The sequence below is a fragment of the Cupressus sempervirens genome, chromosome 3, assembly GCF_028749045.1.
Source record: "Cupressus sempervirens isolate cs-2001-9-10 chromosome 3, ASM2874904v1, whole genome shotgun sequence".
NCBI lineage: Eukaryota > Viridiplantae > Streptophyta > Pinopsida > Cupressales > Cupressaceae > Cupressus > Cupressus sempervirens.
In genome coordinates, this window is record NC_143120.1 from 63,041,393 (window position 1) to 63,056,832 (window position 15,440).

At 36.3% G+C, this 15,440-nt stretch overlaps 1 protein-coding gene across 1 annotated transcript; it reads right to left on the reverse strand.

Annotated features, from left to right (window-relative positions):
- Positions 1-9,848: 9,848 nt before the first annotated feature.
- On the reverse strand, positions 9,849-14,881 carry LOC149564790 (uncharacterized). The gene is made up of 3 exons (XM_089818375.1): positions 14,453-14,881; positions 11,849-12,191; positions 9,849-10,282 (listed from the first exon to the last, which is right to left on the reverse strand). The coding sequence occupies exons 1-3, from the start codon at positions 14,701-14,703 to the stop codon at positions 10,061-10,063; spliced, it is 816 nt and encodes a 271-aa protein (XP_089674501.1). The 5' UTR covers positions 14,704-14,881; the 3' UTR covers positions 9,849-10,060.
- Positions 14,882-15,440: the final 559 nt, after the last annotated feature.

Below are 15,440 nucleotides of genomic sequence, written 5' to 3' on the forward strand. Positions count from 1 at the left end.
TTTGCTCCATCTTTGTACTTTAGTTCTTCACGAGCCAAGGCTCTTTTAATGCATGCGCCTGCACCATCGTGCTCTCCCTTACCATGACTAGCCTCTGTGAAATTTCACATATATTGAATTCTACACAACCTGTGCATCCTGCTCAACCAATAGAACATCTGTGCATTCTTGAATTGAGATGCACAATTGTCTGACCAAATAATGTGCTAACGATATGATATGCCCCTGTTAGCCAAATCTCCATAAAATAGTTGAAAGCAACCATGTATGAACTTCGTAGAATGTGATCGATCATCGCGGATGTAAAAATGGTACTCCCTCAAAATCTTCCTGTCATCCTCTGTACTTGTAGGTGAATGCATGAATGCTATGTGAACAACTATGGAAACCTGTTGAGATGTATAATACTTTTCTTGCACCTCATTTTGTGGCTGTAGTGTTTAGTTCTCTACAAAATCTACAACCAAAACAATGGTATCCAATGGAAACGTATCCTTGCACAACTTGAATTGCAAATCCAACCATCGAGCTCTATGGGTATGCCTTGCGTATTCATAAATAATCTTTTCACGAAAAATCTTCATGAACTCATACACTGGAATTTTTTCAATGACTAGATCACATCTTTTACCATATTTTCCATCTTTTAGAGCATATGTCACTGTCTTGAATTTTTCGTAATCTACTATTTCATTTCCAATTGCATGCGTACTATCCATATGTTGTCAAGTTGATAAAAGTTGCAAAGAACCACAAAATAAGCACGTACCATCCAAGCATGATGTCTTGTAAAATTGTTGGCCGTCCCCTATTTCACATAAAATGTTGGATATGAATTCTCTTGAAGATCTTGGTGACTCTTTTATGTCACAATCCTACAAAACAAACTGAGAATGCAAAACTACGCATATATGCCTTAAAACATCAAAATGGTTAGAAAATTCAATATGTATCCTACAACAACAAGTTGTGCATGTGTGATTAATCTTCACATAAAAAGGTTTACCCATCTCAAAAAATCTTTGACTTATTTGAATTTGAGGATACATACCAGTAAATTTTGCAAAAAATTGTATTTGAGTTGACTCCAAAAAATGTTTCGCATGTGGCTCGCGATTTCGGCTCCCAATCCTCCTTCTTACAACATCTCTTTGATTAGGAGAAACAAGCGTATTATTTTTCCATAAATCTTCGATCAATGATTTCAAGGCTTCACTAATTTCTTTATCCTTTCGCGGTAGTCTACCGCTAAATGTCCATAACTCATTTTTTGTTGGATCTTCTAATTTCTCATGCCTTAGCATGGCTCTCCTTAGGGTAACTCTACCAATTTTTAATGTTTTGTTTGTCTTTCTCATGAGTCAAGCTTTCTTCATTTGGCTACTTACTATTGTCGATGTGAGTATTCGTCTTGTGATATTACTATCTTGGGTGCATGATTTAGAACCCACTTTGTCATAAGCACTCATTAGATTCTTTATAATATTTCTTTCATTTGAATCGTCCATCATTCTTAGCCCAAGAATCTCCATGATAGGCCTAAATTTCAAATTTCTCATCATTTCAACAAATTATTGACATTGACCTGTAATATTTAATTCTTCAAAAAAAATCTCCACATACTATTAACTTTTCTTTGACAAGTACGCCTGCTAATCTTGTCAGGCATTGATTTCAAAATGTTAGTATCAATGTCAATCAAATATTTTGGTCTTCTAAAACAAATTCTAGAAGGTGTTCTAATCTCTTCAATTCTCTCAACATTCTAAACATCAATATAAGGTTGAGTGTATTGCGTACCTTGAACCAAAGATGACGTGCCTTGGCAATAAGATGTAAAAGATGGAATATCACCTACTTGATGTGTTGATGTTGTGCTTTCAACATGACATGATGGAGTGTGTATATCATCAGATCTACAAATCAGTGTCTCTTCTACATGAGAGGATGATATGCCTTCAATATTGGAAGATGGTACTCCAACATTGGAAGATGGTGTAGCAGACGATATGACTTCAACATTGGAGGATGGTGTAGCTTCACAATTCAATTGTCTTCTTGAGCGTAACAATCTCATTCGTTCTCTTTGTCTTTCTAATTCTTCCTCTTTGTTTCTTTGTACTGGTGCTTCTTGATCCTCTTCGAAAGTTAATTCTTCATTATTGCTTTGTAATTTTCTTTGTTCACGTAGTAATTTCATTTTATCTCTTTTAATTGCCAAATCTCTCTCCCTATCTTCATTTGTTTGAATCTTTGGTTTCTTCCTTGGCATGATGATGATTTCTACATGTCAAATTATTCAAACATCCGAATTACTTAAAATGTGTAAATTACAAATGATTCAATTACATATAAAAATTATAATTATTTGAATGAATACACAATTTATATCAAACGACTTGTCAAATTTGTAACCATTCCGAAATAACATTTCATTCAAACATACAAATTTTCAATGAATTCACTATATATTAAATAACATGTCAAATTATAATGAAATTTGTATCTATATATTGACAAACAATATTTAAAATGGATTGCACTAACCTTTTCTATACAAGGAATATTCAATAAGTCTTCAAATCACGTATCCAATGATTGAATTTGGTGTTTTCTCCCTTCCAAAAGTGTTGAAATAGTGTTTGTTATGTTGAAACCCGTGATTTCTGTCGAAATAACAGACCAAAAGCAAGAACTGGATGAAATGGGCCCCAAGGTTGGTTTTTTACCGTTTTTAGGTGATTTGAGATAGTGCGTACACACTATAGCGCATACACACTATAAAGTGCGTATGCATTATGTGAAATCACATCACTCCCCATCCTCCCTACTCCCCATCCTTCCTACTCTCTCTCCCATCCCCTCCTTCTCTCTCTTCCTACTCTCTCTCCCCTCTCCCATCCTTTACAATCTCTCACTCTCCCTCTCTCACCCTCTCTCCTCTCTCATCCCTGACTCTTTAGATCTCTCACACACACTCTTATCCCCCCTATCTCTCTCCCTCTCCCTCTCCTACCACCTACTTTCTCTCCCACATCCCCTACTCTCTCTCTCCTCTCCCATCCCCTACTTTGTCTCTCTTACACACATTCCCATTCCCCCTATCTCTCTCCCTCTCCCTCTCCCTCTCCCACTCCCTTTCCTACTGCCTACTATCTCTCTCTCCCTCTCTACTCTCTCTCTCTCTCTCTCCCATCTTGTACAAGCTCTCTCTACCACCACCTACTCACTCTCACACTCTCTCCCATTCCCTACTCTGTCTCTCTTACACACACACTCTCATTCCCCCTCTCTCTCTCCCTCTCCCTCTCCCTCTCCCATCGCCTACTTTCTCTCCCCCATCCCCTATTCTCCCTCTCCTCTCCCATCCCCTACTCTCCCACACTCACACTCTCTTCCATCCCCTACTCTATCTCTCTCACACACACACACTCCCATCCCCCTTCTCTCTCTCTTCCTCTCTACTTTATCTCTCCCATCCCCTACTCTCACTCTCTCTCTTCCATCCCCTACTCCCTCTCACACTCTCTCCCATCCCCTACTCTCTCTCTCTCTCTCTTGCCCCCATCCCGTAAGACCTCTCTCTGCCACCTCCTACTTTCTCTCAAACTCTCACACTCTCTCCCATCCCTTAGTATATATCTCTTATAAATAAATACACATTCTCATTCCCCCCCCCCCGTCTCTCTCTCTCGCAGTCCTTGTCCCACTACCTACTCTCTCCCATCCCCTACTCTATCTCTCTTACATGCTTCCATTCCACCTCTCTCTCCCTCCCACTCCCTCTCCCACCGCCTACTATCTCTCTCTATCACACTCTCTCCCCCTCTCTCCCATCCCTCTGCCATTGCCTACTCTCTCTATCTCTCTCTCCCTTCTCTCATTCTCTACTTTCTCTCTCTCTCTCTCTCTCTCTCTCTCTCTCTCTCTCTCTTTCACACACACACACCCACCCATCCCCCCTCTCTCCTCTTCCATCCCCTACTTTTTCTCTCACTCGCTCTCCCTCTTCCACTCCCTCTCCCATTGCCTACTCTCTCTCTCTCTCTCTCTCTCTCTCTCTCTCTCCCCCTCCCCCTCTCTACTCTCTCTTACATTTTCACACTCTCTCCTATCCCTACTCTCTCTCTCTTTCTCTCTTACACACATTTATATCCCCCCTTTCTCTCCCTCTCCCACTCCCTCTCCCATCACCTACTCTCTCTTCCATCCCCTACTCTCTCTCGAGCTACTTTGTCTTCCCCCTCTCCCATTCCATACTCTCTCTCTTTCACACACATGCACTCTCATCCTCCTCTCTCTCACTCTTCCTCTCCCACTCCATCTCCCATCACCTACTCTCTCTCTCCCCCATCCCCTACTCTTAATCTCTCTCTCCCAACCTGTACTCTCTCTCAAACTTCCTCTCTCTCCCATCCCCTACTTTCAATCTCTTTCCCCCATCCCGCACTCTCTCTTTTCCACCCCTACTCTCTCTCACACTTCCTCTCTCTCGCATCTTGTACTCTCTCTCCCATCCTATACTCTCTTTGCCACCCCTATTCTTTCTCACTTTCTATCTCCCCTCTCCCATCCCCTACTTTCTCTCTATCTCTCTCTCTCACACACATGGCCATTCCTTTATCCCCCTAGTTCTCTTATGCAATTTAGGTCTTAATAGTGTGTGCACCCTATAGCGTGCACATGCTACTAAAAAATCATGTTGTAGATAGCGCACACGTGCTATAGGGTGCATGCGCTATTGAAAGCTTATTTAAACCCAAGCCTAAGGCTTGGTTTTTCCTTGGAGATCCAACCCAAAAGTTTGGAGTTTATGAACAAGCTTGAGACGTGTTTTCTAGCAAACATACCAAAAATGATTATTTTTTCTTGTGTGCTCCCCTTCAAGATTCCTCATGGTTGGGTATCAATAAGATCAGGTTACATAGTATTATAGGTCTCTGTGTTAGCTATCTAACCATATCATTTATTTTTAATTTGAACTATTTCAAACCTTTCATCTATAATTTATTTTGAATGCATGTTCATTTTTTGTCAAAGACCACCATGTACTAATTGGGCTATAGATTTTAGCTCGTTCATCGAATTTTGCAACAACTAAGTTTTTTAGAAACTAGACTCCATTCTACACACTTTGAAAAAAAAAAGTTTTGATTTTAGATTAGTTTTCAATTATTTCTAGGGGGAGCACACAGATATTTCACATTTTTGGAATGTGTCTAGTTAAAAAATTCATTAAAAAAAAATACACGTTATAAAATTACCTGAAAAATCTGGGATAAACTACATAGTGTTAAGTAACTTTTGACCAGAGGGATTAAATAATTTCAAAAAAAGTTTAAAATTTTAGGGGGGCCACACTTTGTGCTGTGTTATTTTTTTTTGGAATAAACAGTACCACTTTTTGTGGCCCCCTTTTTTGAGGACCTAAAACTAAACTATTTTGAAAAAAAATTAGTAGTTTAGAAACTAGATCCAAAGGACTACGACTTTTTTTTTGGTCATAGCTTAAAATTTTGAGCGTAACTATCTTCAAATTCTTGTTGAAGTTCAAAATTTGCAGATTTCAAGAAAAAGGTGTCCACTTATACCCCCCTTTTGGCACCACAACTTGGTGCACTTACCCAGATGTCTCAAGGCCAAATGAAATGGTCAAGAGCGTGGCATCATCAACCTATCTCAGCTCCTCCTCAGTCATCAACTAAACATGAATGAAGATCACATACATGTACAAGTCAGTATAGCTTAAAAATTAAAATTACTCTACTATAAAAATTAACTCTAAATCACATATGTCATAACAAAAAAATGTATACACGTACCAACACAAAAGGAGTCCATGCCTATGCATTCCCCTCCTCTCTCGCATCAAGGTTTGTAGCCTCTGCACATGCATCTTGTGTAGCCTCGTCTAATACAAAATGATACTCAAGAAGATCATCTATGGGACCCAGGCAAATATTCTTGCACATAATGCAAGTGTGAGGCACACAAACGTGTGATGAGCTAGCCGATGATGAACTAACACCATCATCATCAACACGAGGAGGTAGGACTGACCTAGCCTGAGATATCAACAGGCTACTCAGTTTATGAATGGCTCTAATGGTCTGCGAGCTAGCTTCTGCTATAATATTAGGATGTTGCACTCGAAGGGGGGGGGGGGGGGGGGGGGGGGGGGGGAGAACATCAATAGGGAGGACAAAAGTGCTAGCTTTCTTCCATTGGGAAGAGTGTCTAGTTTGAGGAGCTCCTAACCCTACACCCATGTTGGGCTTCATGCTCCAATAGTTCACCTTGAGGACCATCACAAATTCTGCATACAATTTTCTAAGGAAATAAAATGGTACCTTTAAATTTCCATGTGGATGGATATCAAAAACCATCCACCAACAATCTCAAAAGTTTCACGTATGGCGTCATTTGTGCACCATTTAATCGATAGTTTGAGTTTTTTTTGTCGACTGGTAAATCGATTTTCGGGTTCGCAAAAAGGGCAACCAAAACCTCATCATAGTCCAAGCCATCATCAAACATCTCATGCATTTCATCATGCCAACGAAGAGCAACATTTTGTTCATTGGTAAGGGTTTCAATGTTATCCACTATGGTGTTTAACATGGATAACATAGGAGCCAATGCAGGTACATTATTATATGTTCTTCGCAAACCCCTCAATTCAGTGAGATTTTCATTTATCAAATCTTTGATTCAAGGAGGGTTTTTTTTTTTTTTTTGGGGGGGGGGTGAGTGCGTAAAGGATCATTTGGTGGACAGTTTTGTATGGCACTGGATCGTTTGGTGGGGGGTTATGAAGAATAATATTCCTTGCCTCAATGTCATCATTTTGATCTGCCATTCCTATTAATTTGCAAAACATAATTTATATTTAAGAAAACCTTAATTTTGACAATTTCTATCAAAAAAACCTTAAATTCTAACAAATTCATGATAAAATTTATTAAATTTATATTAAAATTGATAAAAAAACAAAAAAGAACTCACTTATATCGGATACGCGATATGGAAGCCGATACCCGAAACCCTGCGCACGAGATTCATTGTGATACAAACCTGCGGGTTTTTTTTTTATTAAAAAAAATTGGCAAATATCAAGTATCCAATATAATATTTGATATCTGATATCTGCCAACACAACCTGACTAACAACCAACTCGTGGGTTGTTGGTTAGCTTTTTTGAAACAACCGAGGAGTTGTTTTTTTTTTTTTTTTTTGGTTTAATAACAGGCCCAATATTGAGTATCCGATACTATATCAGATATCCATATCCGATATAATATCGAGTATCCAACATAAAATCGGATATCTGATAAGGGTTGGGCCTTACTTTTCAGATTTGGTACCTGGATAGGTGAAAAAAAATGTGGATTTTGAAATGCTTTTAGACATTTTCAAACTCTATTTTTTTCACATCGCTACTTTTTGACACACCATGATCCTATGCATACCCTTTTCTGACAAGTAACTTTTAATTTGAAATATTTATACAATATATTTTATTTTATTTTTTGCATTTAATTTTTATGCTTTCTTTTTATTTAAATATTTCATAACTGACATAAATATTAATATTTTTTATTTTATTTTTTAAATTTTTGTAATAGCATGCGACTCCCTTTTACTTTTAATTTCTTATATTACATTATTTCTATTTTTATATATTCTCAAAAATAACTTTTAATTTGAAATAATTAAAAGTGAATTCAATATAAAAGTATTTTATTGTATTTATGTAGTACAATATAAAGTAAAAGATTTCTTATATATATATATATATATATATATATATATATATATATATATATATTTATTCAATTTATTCTATATTAATATAAGAGTTAACGTATTCAAGATAAGAGTATTTATGATTTTATTGTATTTATATAAAAGTATTAAAATAATTTTATTGTAATTATGTATACAATACAATATAAAAGATTTCTTATTGTACTTTCTCTTTTTTCATTTTATCCTATATCATTTAAGAGTTAAGAGAAGGGGATATGCCGTTATTCATAAACAATGAACCAAATGATACATTGACTTCGAAAAGAAAAGAAACGAAATTTTGAGATAAACAACACTTATTTACAAATTCTATGCTTAAATTTAAACTTGATGAAACTCGATACCATATCGTAAAGCTCCTATTTCGACCTTTGAGTTCAAGTAGACTCGTGCCAACCACAATAGATTAAAAAATTATGTAAATATAAAAGTCTGGAGAAGAATGGAAAAAGCTAAAACTTATAAAAATAGATTCGATACAAATGATGTATCATGAAGCTGCCAACATTCTATTTCAAGTTCACAATTAAATGTACAACTTAAGTCTTACCCCAAAAGTCACCCACATTTAAAGGTAGGAACTATGGCGCTTGTGCCCCTTGTTTTGATATGCCACACCATTTTCTTTGGAACATGTCATTGGGGATGGCAAAGAAGGTCATAGTGATAGAATGCACGATCTTTATTAAAACTAGATGTATCCTATTTTTAATTTCAAATCATAGCTTCTTTATCTTCCTTTTCATCCTCGTAATTGAAGAATGTCAAAATTTGAGTGCGTACCTACTCTCAGGTGTGCATATGTTAATTTGAACAACGTGTTGATATGAAATCTTTAGGCTCTTCAAGAGCACCAAGGAATTCCTTAAATGCATTTACAACATACTTTTCCAAAGGTTCACCGATGATCTCTTGCAACGTTTGTACCCAAACTAGAACTGAAAACCATTCCCATGGTCCAATGTGACAAATATTTATAATCTTTCTCCAATGTTGGCTAAGAAGCATTTCAAATGCCCTAAATGTATTTGAAACATACTTTTCCAAAGATTTATTCATGCTCTCTTGTAATGTGTGTACTCAAAATAGAATTAAGTTTTGTATCTAAAATGAATTATTGAGGAATGCGTGTTAATTTTGAAAAGAGTAGTTGCAAATTAACAATAGGGAATTTGGATAGGCAGGAGGACCAAAAAAAACCACAAATGATTTTCAAAACCATTTAGGCATAAATGAAAAAAATAGAAACTTTCATAACCATTTAAGCATAAATTCATAGCCATTTAATCATAAAATTTTAAAATAGAAACTTTCACCTTTCAACTTGTGATCTTATCTGCCTTTTGAAAATCTCCCTTATATCATCCACACTCTCATTTATCTTTCCCTTACTCTTGTTTTCATTTATCTTTCTCTTACTCTTGTTTTTAATATTTTGACATTTTAAAAAAATCTTCACAGTTGAATTTAGCAACTTCCATGGCAACTAAAGATAATTTGAGACATTCTCATCCTTTCATAATGACGTTTAGAGATAACTGAATCTCTTTCATAATGACATTTAGAGATAACTGAGTAAATTATCCAATCTAACTAGAATTGTTGTGACCCAGCAGATGAGACAAGGTGCAAGAGTCTGTATCTAACCCTAACTCCAACGTACCCTGACAAACAACAGCAGGTGGATTTGACAGCAAAAAAGACATATGATCACTGTATCTAAACGCTACAAGACTCCAGGGGTTTAAATGACCAAACTACAATATCCACCCTCAAAAAATGTGACCCGGTGCCAAATTCCTGGTAATTTTAAGACACCCTCTTGATCGTGGTATCTAATCTATAGAATTCAAGTCATGGTTTTGACAGAAGATAGGACAAATTATATAGGGATTTACACCAAACGGAAAAAAAGCATTTTGAGGAATTGAAAATAAAGAATTGAGACTTTTATGTTATTTAATTTTGAAATTTATTTTATAACAAATTTGTGGAATAAATCCTATCATGCCAATCCATCTCTCCAAAAGGATAAAAATTGAAACTACACAAGAACCCTCTCTTTTATTTATAAGAATTTAATAAAAACAGGCTACTAATTTCAATGCCAATTAAAATTTAAAATAGCTCACACATTCTAAGTACATATAACCCCATTATTCTCTTTCAATTTGAATATATATCGAAGAGATAATTTGGATTTTACAGCAACTTACAGTCTATTCTGACTTGTGTGCCTGTCGAAGGCTTTTACTCTGCTTTTTTCTGCTTCTGAGCAGTAGAAGGTTGAGGTTGATTTTGATTTTGTGGTTTATCTTCAGCTACTTTTGCTTTGTATTCAGTCCTGTCCTGAAAATATCTCTCAAAAGCACGTGGCAAGAATCTAGGAATCAGAAAGCAAAATAGATTGATGGAAAAATACAATAGATTTGCTATAGCCAACCCTCGTCCAAACCAAAGCCATGCCACATCCTGCGTTCAAAATAAAATTAAGGCCACCATTAGGCTAATGGACAAATCATTTATTTTTCTTTTTACAAAAAGGAAAATATTATTTAGACCAAGCTCTACTTTGGTGTACATGACCCTTTTCTGGAAGTACTCAAATTGAGTTTTCCTTCTTTTTACTTCATATACCGTTCTGACTCTGCCCCTAGAAAGAATCTTCAACAAAGTAAAGGCTACTAAGTACTCCCTTTAGAGAACTAAATTGTTTTCAGTATAAGAATCCCTTTAAATTTTCAAGTTGGCTTTTTCATAAAAGAATCCCTTATGCAAGTTCAAGTCATTTTTAGTATAAGGTTCCCTTATGCAAATTCAAGTTGTTTCTAATATAAGAATCCCTCGTGCAATTCAACTAAAAGTTTTCTTTCTATTCTCGTCTTAAAAAGCAGGTTAGGTACACCATCACATATCCTATTTGTACAAGTAGATAAACTGGCCATTGTGAACTTCAATGTCCAAGCAAACAATTAACACTGTATGCTTATGGTAAAAGGTAATTTAAGTTATTGCTCAACTGCCTAACAAAACTATTTATCTAAAGTTTCCATAGTTACAAGACTCAAATTCAGGAGGCTGATTTTTAACTCCAACTTAGACTCAACTATTAAACTCAACAAAGGTGGTTTGAAGTTGATGAAAACATCTTTTTAAATAATCAATATCCTCAGTGGCATTGAAAACAAAAAATCACATCATGGAGACATTAACTATCGTAGAGAAGAGCCTGTATCAACCACAGCCCAATATCACTGACTCCAAGCAGAATCATTATTTATATCTCGAACAAGTCGAAAAGGCTGTGACAACCATAGGAGCATTACTCGGATCGGGATGACTCAGTAAATCAAAAGTGTCAATATAGTTCAATTACTAGGGATTTAATTGAGAAAAGCTGAAAAAATAAGAACAATGTATTTTTTCTGTCCAGCATTGTCCAAAATGATGTTTATTTTAAACAATGACATGCTTGTTTGATGCTGCTTCTAGATTTGGCTGTAATTTTTTTTTTATTAACAACACTTCAGGTCATGATAAAAACACACTCACAGCACCGAACAAATTATGAATTGTGGAAAACTTCTGTTATTAAATGATATGCTAACTTAGCTCCTACTTAGCTTGAGAACTACAACTCAGACTTTTTAGAAGGCTCTAACAATTTATCAACCACTGTATATGGTGAAGTACAAGTGCAGGCTGGTAAAGCAAACCCTGTCCATGAGACCATTTGCAGGGTTAAATTCTAGGGGCAATTTCCCCTAACCTCGGAGGGCAAGTAATGCGAAGTTCCCTTATCTTATTTATTTAAATCTTAGATAGACAAATGCATTGAAAAATTCAGAGACTAATCTCCCTATCCAATGGACTAGATATGTAGCCTTCGCTGTCACACACATGGGCTTGCAGCTAGGAGAACGCTCAAATGATTATACCATCATAATTAGGGGTGTATTTCGAATGCCATTTTCATTGGTTCGCCAATAAAACCCATGATATTTTTTTCTTTTATATAAAAATGTTGAAAGAATTTACCTGTATCCGAGGATCCTCTGGCACTTTTGATTTGTTAAAAGTGGCATAGCTCCAGTCCAAGATAGCAAACAGTCTCCTCCCAGTATACAGTAGGGGTGCCAGAGCCCTCACTGGGGGTGAAAATATGGACATTCCAGAAATAATATTCTCACTCAGAATCTGAAATGATAGCAAAAAGAGATGTGGAGTTGCAGATTTCACTGCTGCCTGATCTCCTCTGGCAAATCCACCCAGAATGTATGCTAATGGCAGAAAAAGCCCTACAATGGTGCCTATTATAACATAGAGTTGAAACATGCGGCTGCCGTGAAAAACTTCCATGGATGATGCCCCGCCAGGTTTTCTGTCGAACAGGAATAATTAGTTTTCAGAGAAGCTAGGTCGTACAAAAAGCTCCCTTGAAATATGAAAAAGAAAACAGTGACTGTGACATTAAAACTAAATGTCCTAGATTAATAACAGATTAACATCCTGATGTCCTCTATTGATATTGCAACAGTGCTGAGTGCAAGGTCCGAAGACATCATAAAGGATGAGGCCGGGATCGTGCCCCAGGTGAATTTGGCAGCGTGGATGCTCCTTAGTCCTTGGCTCTTAGCCGAAGAGGTTTTAGGCACGCGTGGACTCGTATCGGGTACCTAAAACTTGTTTGTGGATGACCTCCATAAAAAAAAGTAGCTAGACAGAAATAACGACTTTAAAGGAAAGAAGGAAAAATGTTACAATTGAAATTTGATATCAAGACTAGTGTAGATCATAGAGAACGAGAAAAACAAATAATGAAAATGGTAAAAACCTCAGGAAAAAAAGAGGACATTATTGGCAATATATTTAGAAAATGCCAAAACTAACCATAAATGAAAAGAAGGAAAAAGGGGAATGAAGGCATTTTAATGAAGTCCACGAGACAAACAGTCTAAGGGACACAGCATCAAAAACCTAGACCATTTTCATATTCTTCTCAATGTCTTCTCTCCGGTTATGAATCTTCATCAAATTGACTTTAAGAATGAATGAAAGATTTAAAGGGCATATATGTTTCAAATGCAGAGAAGATTGAAAACCATAATAGTGCAGATACAGACACTTGAAAGTAAAAGCTAATCAATTTTAAGTTTGGCATAGTTATGCAAAGATAAAAACTTCAAAAGTACATTTGATAGGGATTCAGCAGTTTGTGATGATGTTTGAAAAGTTAAGGTGAAGAGACCTTCCAAGCTGATGTTATTAAAGCTTCTCTGAATTTTAAAATGGCTTATCAAGTTATTTGAAAACGTGATACTAAATTTCTAGTTTCACTAAATATGTAACACCAATTAAGAAGACGAGAAAACAAGCTGTGCCCAGATAGAACAACCCAATATGTAGTCATTGCAAGTCCTACCTAATCCATCAAAATAACATTTAAGAACCCAAACCAAATCTAGATGGCTCAAAATTCAGCAGTTTTAAAGAAACAATTTAAGCGCCAAACCCCAAGGAATGAGTTGCTCAGTGTGTCTTTAGGTCTGCCAAAGGGCAACCTAAGACCGGTCGATGGAAGTCCTTTAAGTCGAAATCCTAGCTGATCCATCAAAATAACTCTGTGTTCCTACCTGATCCATCAATAGTAACTTAGCATTGCATTAAAGCAACTATTATGAGACCAAGCCAGCCATGGATGGCTCAATTCAGGAGTTTTGGAGGAATGAATTTAAGCTCCAAAGACAAAAACTCAAGGATTGGGTTGCTCTATCAAGAGAAAAACATCCATGGAGAGATTAATTACTAAAACTCAAAATAAAAACACCTTAATACAATTAAACCCAGTATAAGAACAAAAATGTCAAAACGTGATGCTTGATATTAATATAGTTTGAATGTGTGCACTTTAAAAAAATTAAAGGGGAAAAAATAATTTTAATATGGAAGCTTTATGAAAAAAAATACAGCATCTTTGATATTAAGCCTAGCATAGCTGTATATATCCATAACATAATTGTCGAGAATAAGTGATTTTGGAGGAACAATTTGAAGCTCCAAACCCCAAGGAATGAGTAGCTTAATGGCGGATCACTAAATGTTAGGTCTGCTAGGAAGTGAGAAAAAAATGGCAACCAGTTATTGAAGGTCTTTAGGTTTGATTTCTGGCTGATCCATTAATAGTGGACAACTTAGTATGTTTTCAGGTATGCTAAAGAGCGAAACAACATGCCAACCAGCCACTGAAAGTCCTTCAATTAATTCCTAGCTGATCTATCAAAAATAACATTTCGCCAACTAGTCATTGAAAGACCTAATCCTAACTAATCGATAAAAATTACATCTATCAAGAGGGAAAAATAATAATTTTAATATAAAAGCTTTACAGAAAAATAAATAATCAGAGTACCCTTGATATCAAAACCAGCATAGCTGTATATATCCATAACATAGTTGTCAAGAATCATACTAAAACAGAGTATTTTCGGTATTTCCATTCAAAAGGGTACTTCAATATTTTTCATTAGCTCCTCACTGAAACACAAAATGCTTTTCCTGAACCATGAGAGAGATGCATGAAAAAGCAAAGAAGAAGAGAAGGAAACAAAACAGGGGAAGAAGGCAAGTTAAAACCTCACATACCTGTAGCCTGGAAAAGCCCAGCGAGACAAGGCCAGCAAATAGAGGGAAAGGAATACGGGAAAGGCAATGTCAAACAGTGAGACTAAACCGCTAGCGGAGAAGACTAAAATAAAGGCTACCAACTGAAGCTCTATGACGCGGAGTGAGCCCATGACGCCCCCAATGGAACTATACTGCTCTTCTTTTCTCTTCTTATCTTCTCCATTTCCGTCCTCCAGCCGAGGCGCCACTGCAAGCGATAACCCTGACATTTTCAATTGCCTTTTACAAACACCCAAAACTGCTGCTTCTCAAGTGAAATGGAAAACAAGAAAAAGCCCAAGATTTGTGTCCGTCAAATGATACTGGAAAGTGTTTGGCAGCACTATTCTGTTACACTGTGTGTTAGAGGAATTTGAGAAAACATCAAAATTCTGAGCATTTGAGATTAGAGAAGAAAGTTGGAGGAGGAAGGCAAACTTGGAGAAGTATCAACGTGTGCAGTGACACGCAGTTTGCATGGAACGGTCAATTTTGGGGCGCCACGTGGCTAAGTGGTTTGACACGTTGCCTCGATGCGAAGGGAACGTGGATTTGGATTCTACTTGTATGGGAAGCTAGTAAAGATAGTTGAAGTGTGTTTCTGGGTTCAAACTTTGAGTATCTTACAAGATTTCATATACCAAATCGATGAATTTTAAAATTCAAAATATAATTTTAAGCGCATATAGAGTTCCTTCGCTATACGTGTCTAAATTATCGGGAAGTGTTAGATTTGGAGGGGTCTAATTATTGGCACTCTTTTTAAGCTTGAAGAAAAACAATTTACATTCACTCAATCTAAAACTATTACTATTTTGTAAACTGATATCTTCAACCAGGCCTCGATTTTGATGGCCGCCATTGGCCGTTTACATATTGACATGCTATTTTTTTATAAAATCGTAAGTTTTACATTTCAAAAATAATCTAATATTTTATTTAGTAATATAAATATATTATTTTATAA

Coding starts and splice junctions, on each gene's coding strand:
- LOC149564790 (XM_089818375.1), bottom strand. CDS start 14,703: ATGTCAGGGTTATCGCTTGCAGTGGCGCCTCGGCTGGAGGACGGAAAT. Junction 12,192..14,452: donor TGGGCTTTTCCAGGCTACAG/GTATGTGAGGTT, acceptor CCTGTTCGACAG/AAAACCTGGCGGGGCATCAT. Junction 10,283..11,848: donor CAGAGGATCCTCGGATACAG/GTAAATTCTTTC, acceptor TTTTGAACGCAG/GATGTGGCATGGCTTTGGTT.